Source organism: Triticum aestivum, chromosome 6B, assembly GCF_018294505.1.
Source record: "Triticum aestivum cultivar Chinese Spring chromosome 6B, IWGSC CS RefSeq v2.1, whole genome shotgun sequence".
Taxonomy (NCBI): Eukaryota; Viridiplantae; Streptophyta; class Magnoliopsida; order Poales; family Poaceae; genus Triticum; species Triticum aestivum.
The window spans coordinates 257533141-257547087 of record NC_057810.1 but is presented as its reverse complement, the minus strand read 5'-3'; the positions used below and the strand labels follow the sequence as shown (position 1 = coordinate 257547087).

Genomic DNA, 13947 nt, shown 5'->3' with positions numbered 1-13947 from the left:
TTGCGGTTGCATGTACGCTTTTATTTAATTAAACATTAATTTTTAGTGATGATACTAATAGATAATCATTATAGCCTGACAAGAGAAGAATTTTTTTTTTGGGGGGGCATGAGAAGAGAAGATTGTTACATGCACGTCTTATAGGAATGATAAGGGGCTCAACACCAAACGACTAAATGTGTCCGTTCATAGTCCACGAATAATATCCGGCTTTCATCAAATAGATAAAAGCTTGGCTTGTAAAAAATAGAGTGAATATGCAAGACCTACCGCCCTTCAATGCCCTTGCGATATTTGGATGCATTATAAGCGCAGATAGCCAGAAGCAGTAGCTGGACTTTTCCCAAATGGGAAACCATCAGTAAATGTAATATTAACTTCTCTTCCGGTGAAGGACGCTGTCCGGTGCATCACTATACTTCAGTCCCTAGCTGCCCTCCTTTCTCCCCGCACTGGTGTTCAAATCTAGAGAAGAAGAAAAATGGAGGACAATGGTGGAGGTGCAGTTGCCGCGGGTTCAAGTGGAACAGCAGCCGGTAGTTCGTCGGCCGGTACGTATATAATCTCAACAGATGTGTTTTCGGAGGTAATAGTAGGTGTTCATTGGTGAACGATGTGGGAAAAGTGTTGTTTTTAGGTGGTCTGTATATCCTTGCAAATCGGACTTTCTTGTTTTTCTGGTCAAATTGCTTGCATGTTCTTTCTTCTCTGTTTCGATTTGTGTGGTGTAGAATGCCGGAAAACATTTCTCTGTTCCATGTATGGACGGAAGACTGGATTTTCTTGAGATTAATTCTCAAAGATTTTACAATATTAGCCCGCAAAAAAGAAGATTTTACAATATTACATGCAACTTCGTATGACTAGGTCTAGCAGAAACGGGGACTGATTCCGTATTTTGTAGAGAGCCCGCAATTTTTTTGATACGCCCCCGGTACTATTAGGTGTGGGCGTAGGATTACCACGACTCCATGTTTGACTTGATCCAAAAAATATTTGCTGGCCTATTTTTTTTTTGCCTTTTTTTGCTGGGTTTGCCAGTAGTTATGATACAACTTGCACTACTTAGCTCATTAGCTTAAGAGATTATATATACTTTTTTCACATCATATGTAGGTACTCGTTCTTGCTTGACAGAAGATGAATACCAAAAGCTGGTCAACGCAGTACGCCCATGGTTTCGTAGTGTGGTGAGGATTATCCGGACAAGGGGGACTAAGAAAAAGAAGGAAGCTATATACACTAGCAATGCTCTCGTGGTGCTTTCACGTGCAGAGAGGAGTTTTTTTGTCACGTGCAACCATAATCTGGGTCGCAATCCAAAAGATGCAACAATTAGATTGTACAATGGAACAAAAGACTATCCCATTGACATGATTCACTACCGAGATTCAGATCTTGACCTTTTATTATTTTCGGTCAAGAATGTTCCCGTATTACAAGAACTTCCCATGTTCTGTCCCAAATCGGAAGAACCATCGCGTTTTGACCTGGTTGCAGTACTTGGGTTCAGCTGCCCAAAAGTACAAGTCGATCAACCACTGGAGGACCTGGTATTGGTGAAAGAACCAACAATCCTTCCAGGAGAAATAGTGTAAGTACACTTATGACATCCGATGACCAGTTGGTTATCATCACATAGTGAGACTGTAGGAAAATTACATTCGTTTCTTTTGATTGCAGAGATGAACCATTTCATGAGACGAAGTACAAGCTGAACCTTATAAATAGTTGTAGCACCACAGCAGGTATATCAGGTTCCCCATTGTTTAATGAAATGGGTAAGGTCGTTGGCATACACCTAGCTACTGACAAAACTATGAGGGAGGCTGCCTCTGCTGATACACTGCTGGTACGGCTGAAAAGATGGCTTAGAGATGGAGAAGTAAGTACTTTCCCAATTATGAAAATGAAACCCTCTGTTCGGTCAATCTGAAACTCAAACTCCCTACGTTCCTAAATATGAAGCTTTTAGGGATTTCAATATGAACTACATACGAAGCAAAAATAGTTGAATCTACATTCTAAAATATGTCTATATAGTCCGTATTGCAATCTATAAAAGGGGTTATATTAGAAACTGAGGGAATACATTGGACAAAAGCGTGACACCTTGTGAGCTTGAGGGCTTGAGGTAAACTTGTGCATGCCTAAGAGCAATAGTGTCCTCTCTTTGGTATATTTTTTCCATCTCAATTATAATTTTATATACTGTGATATCCCGACACTATGGCGTAGCTATGTCGTTTGGAGAGGCATCACCCTAAATGCATCGTGTATGATTTCGCATGTTGTAGCGCAAATTTAGCGTCAAACATAGAACGTCATAGCCCGCTATTAAAAGATTAGTTTATACAATTTTCGCATGTGTCTTGTTTTACAATTTCTGATAATGTTAAAGATCTTGTGTTAGAATTTCTGGAAATGGTAAAAAAATGTTTTCTTCAGGTGTTGGTACACAATGGTTCTTTACATTCTTTTTAATATGCAAATAAATAATTAATTCCATGCCTCTTTTTTGATAAGATCCCTCTGTTTAAATTTTTTTTAGGATAGCAATACCATTGAGCAGTTGGTTGAAAAGGTCTATGAGAAGTTCAGCCATGGTGGCAAAAGCAAACGGTACGTACTTCTTCCTACTACAATACATAAATTATGTACAGATATTCTCTTTCGTGAAGCTGATACTCGAGTGTACATGTTTCTTACTAGTCTTATGACCAGTTCCTGCTTTTTTTCAACAAATGCATCACTAGATACTACACTATTTTCGCAGTTGAGCTGTCAACTTAAGAAGTTAACAATGAAGAGCAAACAGATAAGAAGAGGGCTAGTGAAGACAAAGAAGTGGGGAAGACTCACTCGCTCTTTCTTTGTGCTAAGAAGATGAAGATTAATTTATGTTCTTGTTCTTGTAAAAGTAATGAACCTTCTGTTGGCTGTCGCACTGAAGTTCGTGTAGTTGGTGTCGTGGAACTTTAGCAATGTTGCTGTGTTGTACTAGTACTTCTTTTGAACTTCACATTGCTTCTGACGCTATTTGAAAGAACAATGAGTATGATGTAACTTCAATAACTTCATTAGTTATAGGTTTGTCGCAGGGCGGAGCAGTGAACCCAACGATTTTTTGCTGCCATGTACTTGTATGTTGGTCATCGTGTGCTTGAACCCATTAGAAAATTGAAACTTCAAATTCACAAACGAAAAGCCTTTTAGTCCACAAATCTTCACGCGAGTTGCCCAGCTAAGAGCATGTACGGCGGGCACACCAAACCGGCCTCAAATGCCCGGACGACACGCCCGGTCACGAAAATCAGACACAGACGAGCGTCTCAAACGTGTCTCAAACGCCCAGGCTGACCGACACCCCCTCATATCCAACCTAAATATATGGCAGATATGAGGGCGGCCGGCACGCCCGCCACGTCGGACTGACGACGGGGTCCCACGTGGAAATGCCCAGAAAACTGGCGGTCCGAAGCTCGTCTCCTTCGTCGGAATGATGTCGGCATGTGGCGCCGCTCCGGCGGGCCATGTAGTGCCTAGCCCGGCTATTTAAATCAACCAGCGGCACCGAAACCCTACCATCCAAATTTTCCTCCGCCTGTCCGCCACCGCCGCCACTTTCCACCCCCCCATCCACCTAGTAGCCATGCCCCCCATGCTTTCGGGTAAGGAGGCAGCCATTTCTAACGCCGGAGCACTGACTCAAACTTCTTGACCAGATCCGGGCAAGGCGCGAAGCCCGGATCGCCGCGGGGCTATCTCTGGATGCAGTGGATCCGGAGGAGGAGGAGGAGGAGGTGGAGGAGGAGAAGGAGGAGGAGGAAGAGGATGAGCCGGGGGATGAGGATGTGGGGGACGCTTGCGACGCGCATCTGCAGGCGGAGCAGCAGACCATCCTCGATTCCCTCCGCTCGGAGTCGCCTGCAGAGGCCAGACGCTGTCGCCGCCAGGAGATGGAGGCCGCGGAGGAGGCGGAGATGCTTGCCTACATGGATGAGGTCGGGTAGGAGGAGGATGAGCCGGAGCCCTCCTACCCGCCCGTCTCGCTGACGCCCGGCACCGCTGCCGTCGATATCTTCGACGACGAAGATTAGCTAGGGTAGTACGTAGTATGTAGTATGTAGGATTTCTTTTGCATGCTTTGTATGGATTTATGGGTTGAAATATGAGAGACTAGGATGCAGAGTGGCTAATTTGAGGCGTGACCGTTCACTGTCCGTGGCGCGTCTAAACGCTTGAGGGGCCAGATTTGCAAAGTCCGGCTGTAGATGCACTAAGGCCCAAACGTAAGCTGCTACTGCCCCGTGCGTGCATTAGATGACTCGTGACGCGAGAGTTCCTACGCGCCGCATTCTACGTTAGAATGCTAGGCGATCACACTAGGGACCTTGTTCCTGGGCTTACTGGGCCGCGTTGGCGGGAGTTCAACTGTTTCTAGCGCGTTGGCGGGATTGTTTCTCCTGTCTACTATTTCTGCTGGCGGGAGTTCTACTGTTTCTCCAGCCTCTGTTTCTGTTGTCTACTGTTTCAACTGTTTGAAATGATTCTGTTGTTTTAGTTTGAAGCTATTTTTGGTGCCAAACAATTTGTAAGAAATAAGAAAGGACTTAGAACAAGTTTGTTCAACTTTTTCCAGAACTAATTATCAGTAGGATGAAATTGTATGGTAAAGGTATATCAATTACAACTTCTTCAGTAATTCTTTCTGTTGTTCATATGCAAAAAAGTATCACTAGGGTAAACATCAAAACAAGCAAGAAACAGAAACAAATGGTTTTTTTCTTAGGATGAAGCATTTTCGCCATGGTTTTTTCCTTTCAGTGCAAATTCAGGAGAACTTCTTCTAGTGCAGATTCCATTATACTTGACAGTAACGAATGGCAATGAATGCCTGCATAACAAGAAAGGAAAAATGTTAGTTGGGATTAGGGGAAAAGTTCATTAGGATTCTTCAGGGGGGAAACTAGAGATCATGAACTTACCTAAAAGCTTTGTTCATATGCAGAAATCATGTTGAATGCTTCCCTTGAAAATGCGGAAACCCTGTTGAGATAGAGATGTGATGAGGAGGAGGCCAAGGATTGTGGCAATAAAAAGAAAGCTGGATTTCATTGTCCTTGCAAGTTATGATCTCAAAAAGAAATTTCTCTCGTAGAGCTTGTAAATCGTCCTTCAAAATGTAAAAAAAAGGAGTAGCTGCTTAAAATGATATATTTCGAACAAAGCTAAATAAGGAAAACAAGTGCTCTTAATGAATGAATTGGTAACTACTTACATTGGAGAAACCTTCCATTCCGAGACCTTTGTACTTGCTAAGATACTAAGGAGGGAAATTCCTGAGTCGTACCTGAAAAAAGAAACAAAGTTGCAAATTCCGGTTAACTTTAAAAACTTTCTAACTTCTTCTTGAGAAGTAGAAGAAATAAATTGCTAATGAATCATAAAAGGCGTGAGCTCGATGGAGAAAATTCACTTTTGGAGCTGGCAAATCTTGACTCAGAATTTCCTATGTTGAAAGAACTAGTATTTCCATATGATGCAGTGAATAAAGTCTTGAAGTTGTAGATTACTGCACTAATTGTTGGTAGAAATGCATTGTCGCTGTAGTGCGGGTTCATAATATCAAAAAATTTGGCTCAAAAATTAGCAACGATTAATAACAATTGTTTTTCCTTGAACACATGCACTTTTACCTAGATAAATTGAAGGAACGGGAATATTAGTCAAACCTCTATGTAAAAGTTCAAATTCTGTATGATCTGTTTTAACAAAAAAAGAAATTGTTACCAAGGAAGCGTTCAATAAACTGAATCCAACATTACATTCCCGTAAAATCAATTTGGTTTGCAGGATCTGAATGATTTAGCATTAGGTTCATTAGCTTCTCCTACATATTTTATTTGAACGAAATGATTGAAAGTTAGGAAAAGAAACAAAAATTGTTGTACCGTAAATGAAAAGTAAGAAAAAGAACACAAATATAGGCTCACCATGTCATCAATGCTAACTATATGTTCTACTAAATTGCTGCTTGGAAGCAGGCCTTTTATTCCTCGGTTGAGCTGGTCTTTATTCCTTAGTTTTGAAAAATACTCAACAACCCGAGGATTTATCCAACCGCCAATCTTGAATGATAGTGTTATAGTTTTCTGTTCTACCCAAACTCGTTCAATCTCATAGATCCTTTGGGTGTTTTATGGGAGAAGAGCAACATTAACACAAGTAGAAAAAAACAAAGAAGAGAAAGCTTAAAAAGCATACATTTGTTTATGTCCAAAACATGTAGAAAGATGTATGATAAATTTCATATGTCATTTTTACATACCTATAGGTTAACTTGGAAAGATGTCCAACCAATGATTGGTAGAAGGCATTATCTATTCCAGTTGAAAAAATGACCTCCTTATTTCCCTTCTTCTGATCTTGGATTACTACTGTCCCAGATTTGAAAGAATTGTTTACGCGTTGCTGCCAAGATGAACCTTCTGGTTTATAGAACTTACTGGAATGTGTTTCATGTTGTTCAAGTGCTTGAACTAACAAAGGATCTTCAAGGGGTGTGCCAATAGTGCTTGGGTATACTTTTGGTGACAGGAAGTCCATCATCCTTATTGGGCTCTCACTTGGAAGAACAATGGTGTTGGCATAATTATGATGTTGGTTGTTATATTGACTTGGTGGGAGGCTGAACTGAGTAGACAAAGGAGATGCAAAAGTTTTAAATTGTTCTGATGCAATTCTTTGAGAATTAGAAGGAACTTTCTGTACTATGTCAATTGAATTGGTAATTACATCAAAGGAAGGATAATCTGATTGTGCGTATTGAGTGCTTGAACCAGCTTCTCCATTTGAATTGCCATGCGGTGTACTGTTGAGAGACTTGTCAACTGGATATGTGATTTCAGGAAGCAACCTACCTTTATTTAGTTTAGGCTCAACAAGATCTGGTTGGAAAAGAAGAAAGCAGTACAGAAACAGTTAGAACAATAATCTGCACCCTGTAAAGAATCAATGTAAAAAAACGAGAAATGGTAAAGAGAAATGACATTCCAGGCGCTCTCCTGGTAATAAGAATCTGAAGGGTGGAAAGCTGAACTTTGTTTCTTCTACTCTTCTCTCTGGGGATGTTGTTTCAGACAAGTATTGTGTACAAGAGAAAAATATATATGGTACGAGTTATTTCATTATTTATTTGGGCACTGAGAAAAAAATATATTGAGTAACAGCTATAGAGAAGAAAAATACGATGTAACAGTGCTGAAACATCAATGCTGGGTGTTACTTTTGGAACTGATCTCTTGACAAAAAGCTTTGGGCAAGCAAGTTGTTCAAAAGATGGTAGATTACCATACAAAGAGAGAGAGAGAGAGAGATTGGTACTTGTTATGTTGACAGACTGCGGGAAATCATTGACCAATGAATCAAGAATTTCATGTATGTTGACTCGTTTATCTTTATCAATTATTGTTGGAACATCTAGCATTGGTAATATGCGAGGTGATTGTATAGCCAACAATTCTTTAGACATAGGAACTTTGAATGTGTTCTCTGAAAGTGTTGGTTTAATTTGCACATTTTGGCTGCTGGAAGTTGTCATGGTTTTCAGAAATGAAGAATGGATGTCATCTGCATATGTTTTCATGGTAGGAGTTGCGTTCCGAATGATATTTCTATAGAAATCTTGAGCTTTCAATTGAAGAATGATTTTATCCTTTTGTTGTAAAGAAGGACTCAGAATCATATAAATAAGTATTCGTTACTTTGAACAAAACTAGAGGCATGAAGAGAACTTACTTGTGTTAGACTAATATCTGAGAATTTGGATTCAATGTACTCCGCAATTTCTTCAGGCAGATGTAATTTCAATCAATGAATGGAGTTGAGGACATGTGTTTTATCTGTTTGATAAGAAGATGATGTCAAAGATAAATATAATATTTTCAGTGTATAGAGAAGCAATAAAATAAGAACGAACTGAACAAGTAAAACTATCTTCTATGCAAAAGTGGATCTCTGGAGGAGAATGGCATACGGTAGTCTGCCATACTCATTTCTTTTGCCATGCACAACATCAAGTGCCATATATGAATTTAGCATGTTTCCTTACCATAATGGTAGTCTTGTTTCTAGTCGGCATCTTGATTTCAGTTATTATCAGGAATTCAAAGTAGGATATCTATCATTGAAAAAGAAAAGCGGTCATAATAAAAATAAAAATAAGAAAATTGAATTCATGAATTTTGTAAGAAGTTATGTTGTGGCTAAAACTATTACCACCATAAGTAACTTGCTTCCACTAGGAATGATTTCTTTGCTCACTGTGTTCTTCAGCCTTGTTTTCTTTATTGAACAAACCATGTAGCTCAGACATAGCAGACACCAATCATACTGAGAAATTCTGTCAATGTCAACTATTGCACTATACACAAACTTGCTAGAAACTCCACTTGAATTAGGGGCAACAAACAATGACAGGAGTATGAGAATGAAGATTCTGCAGTATTTTTCTTCGGGGATATCATCATTGATAATTGAGGAAAGGTATTCAATTGTTGGTACTCTTGTTCCTAAATCTTGTTGAATGAACTCATAGGTTGCTTCTGATGGTTTTGTGATTACAAGATGTCCACCAATTGGAATGCCAAAAAATTTGTGAATAGTTGTAGGTGTAATTCGGAATTTGAAGCCATTTTGTGTTTCAATAGAGCACGAAGTTGTGTTGAAATGATTTGCAAGCTAGAGGTAAATAGAGTATATATTGGACATGCTAGTTATTTGTAGGAATGACCTGAAACCCATTCTGTGTATATGTTTCTTGCAATTATCAGATATTTTAGATGTGAGCTTCAGAAATGCTTCAACATGCTGAAGTTGATTGCACTGCATGTAAAGAAAGTGAAACAAAACATAAAACGAAATGAACAAACCCGTTGTAGCTCAGTAGAGGATTTTACTAATTGTGAAAAAGGAATAGTTGCAACGATATGTATAAAACCTTTGTTCTTTTCCTTGCATGTACTACTTGATCCACTTCTCTTTTTTTACATCCTTGTTCCATCTACAAATGAATGCAAACATTAATATTACTTTTTGTCACACTAAGTTCAGAGCGAAATAAGAACTGTAGGAAGTACTTTTTGGAACACATCCAAGGATACTAAGATAATAAAAATGGAACATCCATATGTAGTAACTTAATTTAGATGGTCATGCCAGCAAATTCAGGTAGAATGACAGTATATCAATGCATACATGCTTGTAGTAACAACTACAATGTGTCAAGAGAAGACGCTTCAGAAAAAATTTAATGTACATGTATTGAAATAAATTGTTGTACGAACTCTAAAAGTTTATATAAATGTGTTTCATGCTAGTACTAACATGAACCATCTTCCATGAACTAAAATATGTTATTTCAGGCGATAATGGAAGGCAACATGAAAGTGTTGTCTGTTTCATGAGCAGTGACTAATGGTAACTTAAAGTGTACAACTGAATCCAGCCCACTATTTCTGACATGTTGAAACAATGTGTACCTCCTGAAATCCAAGAAAAATAATTTGGATAAATACAATTGTCATAGCAAGAACTTTCTACATATGATAATGAACATGACAAGGATATCAGCCACTCATGAAACTAGATTTCTTAAAAAAATATGCTACTGTTTTGGAACCAACTTAAAAAAGTGGGTTATTGATTATAGGGAGTACCATGAACTTCCTAGCATATAAAAATGTATGAGTTTTTTGTTGTGCAACTAACTTAAGACGGGGGGTTATGATTATAGGGAATATCATGAAGCTTCTAGTATAAATATTTGTCAATTATCTACTGCAGGAACACTTCAAATTTAGTGTATCACAGGAACAATCTTGGGAAGCAACTAGTTGAAAGATGAAAGCTGTGAGGCTCGCTTGAAAGGGATTAACAGATTATACATTGCTCTTCTCTAAAATCGAAACAACCATGAGCATGCACGGAACATGTTTGACCGTGGGAAACAGCATTAGAAGAAGCAATTATGAACTGATTACCCCGGTCAAGATTTCATATGCATGTTCAAACAAACGCAACCAAATGCAGTACTGCATAACGAGGTCTTGTTTACTTTTTTCTCTTTCTGAGAAATGGCGACATGATTACTGCTATAATAAATTAACTAAGGCACATACAGATCCTACTTGGCCATCTATATACACTTGAAAGACAGTAGTCCAGATCTAGCACTAGTAGCAACCAACTAATTAGACATGAAACAGCCAGTCCTCCACAGAAGCTCTAATCTAAGACAGTGGAACTATAGGGAGGGCAAGTGGTACGTGAGTTCTAATCTAAGACAACCAACGGAGGACACACCATTTCCCATTAAATTGTTGCTGCTCCTGCGCTGATCTAGCCACTGAATAATTCTCTTCTCGGGGAGAGACGAAGAGGCTTTGAGGGAAGAAACTACATAGGAAGATGGAAGAGGGAAGGGAGCGAACCTTTTGAGTAAAGACGATGAAGTGGTCGCCGGTGATTCTCCAGTGAAAACCAGATCTCAGGAGCCACCAGAGGGAGCAGAGGGGGAGAGAGGAGAGAAATGTGTATGCGGGTGGGTTGGGGAAAGTGTACTGAGTGAAGGGCCCCACTTGTCTATTTGTGAAAAGGAAAAAATCAAGGAAAAGAAAATAAACAAAAAAAGAACGATGCCGACCAGATAAGACATGGGGCTACGTGGCTCGATCTGTTCCACCAATCCTCCGCAGCACGCGTCGGTGATACGTCCATTTTGCATCATGCTTTTATATCAATATTTATTGCATTATGGGCTGTGAGTACATATTATGATTCAATACTTATGCCTTTACTCTCTTATTTTATAAGGTTTACACGAAAAGGGAGAATGCCGGCAGCTCGAATTCTAGGCTGGAAAAGGAGAAAATATTAGAGACCTATTCTGCACAACTCCAAAAGTCCTGAAACTCCACAAAATCAGTTTTGGAATATATTAAAAATATCGGGCAAAGAAAGCACCAGAGGGGGGCCACCCACCAGCCGCGAGGGTGAAGGGCGCGCCCTACCCCCTGGGCGCGCCCCTGCCTCGTGGGCCACCTGGTAGGCCCCCGACGTCCATCTTTTGCTATATGGTGTCTTTTGCCCTGGAAAAAATCATAAGGAAGCTTTCGGGACGAAGCGCAGCCGTCTCGAGGCGGAACCTGGGCAGGACCAATCTAGGGCTCCGGCGGAGCTGTTCTGCCGGGGAAACATCCCTCCGGGAGGGGGAAATTGTCGCCATCGTCATCATCATCGATCCTCTCAATGAGAGGGGGTCAATCTCCATCAACATCTTCACCAGCACCTCCTCTCAAACCCTAGTTCATCTCTTGTATCCGATCTTTGTCTCAAAACCTCAGATTGGTACCTCTAGGTTGCTAGTAGTGTTGATTACTCCTTGTAGTTGATGCTAGTTGGTTTATTCGGTGGAAGATCATATGTTCATATCCTTAATGATATTCAATACCCTCTGATTATGAACATGAATATGATTTGTGAGTAGTTACGTTTGTTCCTAAGGACATGGGAGAAGTCTTGTTATAAGTAATCATGTGAATTTGGTATTCGTTCGATATTTTGATGAGATGTATGTTGTCTCTCCTCTAGTGGTGTTATGTGAACGTTGACTACATGACACTTCACCATGATTTGGGCCTATGGGAAGGCATTGGGAAGTAATAAGTAGATGATGGGTTGCTAGAGTGACAGAAGCTTAAACCCTAGTTTATGCGTTGCTTCGTAAGGGGCTGATTTGGATCCATATGTTTCATACTATGGTTAGGCTTACCTTAATTCTTCTTTCATAGTTGCGGATGCTTGAGAGAGGGGTTAATCATAAGTGGGATGCTTGTTCAAGGAAGGGTAGTACCCAAGCACCGGTCCACCCACATATCAAATTATCAAAGTAACGAACACGAATCATATGAGCATGATGAAAACTAGCTTGATAGTAATTCCCATGTGTCCTTGGCAGCGCTTGCTTTATATAGGAGTTTGTCCAGGCTTGTGCTTTGCTACAAAAAGGATTGGGCCACCTTGCCGCACCTTAGCTACTTTGTTACTTGTTACCCGTTATGAATTATGTTATCACAAAACTATTTGTTACCAATAATTTCAGTGCTTGCAGAGAATACCTTACTGAAAACCGCTTGTCATTTCCTTCTGCTCCTCGTTGGGTTCGACACTCTTACTTATCAAAAGGACTATGATAGATCCCCTATACTTGTGGGTCATCAAGAATCTTTTCTGGCGCCGTTGCCGGGGAGTGAAGCGCCTTTGGTAAGTGGAACTTGGTGAGGAAACATTTATATAGTGTGCTGAAATTTACTGTCACTTGTTACTATGGAAAATAATCCTTTGAGGGGCTTGTTTGGGGTATCTTCACCCCGACCAGAAGTGCAAAGAGTTTCTCCTCAACCTACTGAACATATTGAAAATATTTACTTTGAAATTCCTTCAGGTATGATAGAGAAACTGCTAGCTAATCCCTATACAGGAGATGGAACATTACATCCCGATATGCACCTAATCTATGTGGATGAAGTTTGTGGACTATTTAAGCTTGCAGGTATGCCCGAGGATGTTTTCAAGAAGAAGGTCTTCCCTTTATCCTTTAAGGGAAAGGCATTGACATGGTATAGGCTATATATGTGATGATATTGGATCATGGAACTACAACCGATTGAAATTGGAATTTCATCAGAAGTTTTATCCTATGCATCTGGTTCATCGTGATCGTAATTATATATATATATATATATTTTGGCCTCGTGAAGGAGAAAGCATCGATCAAGCTTGGGGGAGGCTTAAGTCAATGTTATACTCATGCCCCAGTCATGAGCTCTCAAGAGAAATTATTATTCAAAAATTTTATGCTCGGCTTTCTCTTAATGATCGCTCCATGCTCGATACTTCTTGTACTGGTTCTTTTATGATGAAGACTATTGAATTCAAATGGGATTTATTGGAAAGAATTAACACAACTCTGAAGATTGGGAACTCGACGAAGGTAAGGAGTCAGGTATAACCCCTAAGTTTGATTGTGTTAAATCTTTTATGGATACCGATGCTTTTCGTGAATTTAGCACTAAATATGGACTTGACTCTGAGATAGTAGCTTCTTTCTGTGAATCATTTGCTACTCATGTTGATCTCCCTAAGGAGAAGTGGTTTAAATATCATCCTCCCATTGAAGTGAAAGTAGTAGAACCTATTAAAGTTGAAGAAAAACTATTACTTATAATGTTGATCCTATTGTTCCTACTGCTTATATTGAGAAACCACCTTTCCCTGTTAGAATAAAGGATCATTCTAAAGCTTCAACTGTGGTTCGTAAGAGTAATGCTAGAACACCTACACCCCCTAAGAAAATAAAGTTGAACCTAGTATTGCTATGGTTAAATATCTCTTGGTAGATAATATTGATGGGCATGTTATTTATTTCTGTGATGAAGCTGCTAGAATTGCTAGACCCGATACTAAAAGTAAACATAGACATGTTGTTGGCATGCCTGTTGTTTCTGTTAAAATAGGAGATCATTGTTATCATGGCTTATGTGATATGGGTGCTAGTGTGAGTGCAATACCTTATACCTTATATAAAGAAATTATGCATGATATTGCACCTGCTGAAATAGAAGATATTGATGTTACTATTAAGCTTGCCAATAGAGATACTATTTCACCGATTGGGATTGTTAGAGATGTTGAAGTTTTGTGTGGGAAAATAAATACCCTACTGATTTTCTTGTTCTTGCTTCCCCACAAGATGACTTTTGTCCCATTATATTTGGTAGACCCTTCTTGAATACTGTTATGCTAAGATAGACTGCGATAAGGATATTGTTACTATAGGTTTAGGGGTATGTTTCATGATTTTAATTTTGCTAAATTTCGTAGATA

The 13947-nt window shown here is 39.6% G+C and overlaps 1 protein-coding gene and 1 long non-coding RNA gene across 20 annotated transcripts; one reads left to right on the top strand and one right to left on the bottom strand.

Annotated features, from left to right (window-relative positions):
• Nucleotides 1-413: 413 nt before the first annotated feature.
• LOC123134049 (uncharacterized) lies at nucleotides 414-3120 on the top strand. Its single transcript, XM_044553400.1, has 5 exons — nucleotides 414-551; nucleotides 1117-1594; nucleotides 1684-1885; nucleotides 2552-2622; nucleotides 2777-3120. Exons 1-5 carry the CDS (start codon nucleotides 482-484, stop codon nucleotides 2778-2780), a joined length of 825 nt encoding a protein of 274 aa, XP_044409335.1. The 5' UTR covers nucleotides 414-481; the 3' UTR covers nucleotides 2781-3120.
• A 1513-nt stretch (nucleotides 3121-4633) lies between these two features.
• LOC123136852 (uncharacterized) lies at nucleotides 4634-10608 on the bottom strand. Of its 19 annotated transcripts, none has more exons than XR_006467355.1 (12): nucleotides 10494-10597; nucleotides 9002-9064; nucleotides 8281-8886; nucleotides 8114-8182; nucleotides 7801-7904; nucleotides 6799-6950; nucleotides 5997-6696; nucleotides 5700-5765; nucleotides 5480-5607; nucleotides 5282-5353; nucleotides 4989-5049; nucleotides 4634-4897 (listed from the first exon to the last, which is right to left on the bottom strand). It is a non-coding gene; the product is annotated as an uncharacterized lncRNA (long non-coding RNA). The 19 variants fall into 19 exon arrangements; XR_006467358.1 differs by having other exon boundaries at nucleotides 5480-5765; nucleotides 5997-6189; nucleotides 6332-6696; XR_006467361.1 differs by having other exon boundaries at nucleotides 6332-6696; nucleotides 10494-10596.
• Between the last annotated feature and the right edge of the window lie 3339 nt (nucleotides 10609-13947).

Excerpts from the sequence above, each read along its gene's own strand:
- LOC123134049 (XM_044553400.1), top strand. The coding sequence starts at position 482 with ATGGAGGACAATGGTGGAGGTGCAGTTGCCGCGGGTTCAAGTGGAACA. Across the intron at positions 552-1,116 it reads AGCCGGTAGTTCGTCGGCCG|GTACTCGTTCTTGCTTGACA; the intron begins GTACGTATATAA and ends CATCATATGTAG. Across the intron at positions 1,595-1,683 it reads ATCCTTCCAGGAGAAATAGT|AGATGAACCATTTCATGAGA; the intron begins GTAAGTACACTT and ends TTTTGATTGCAG.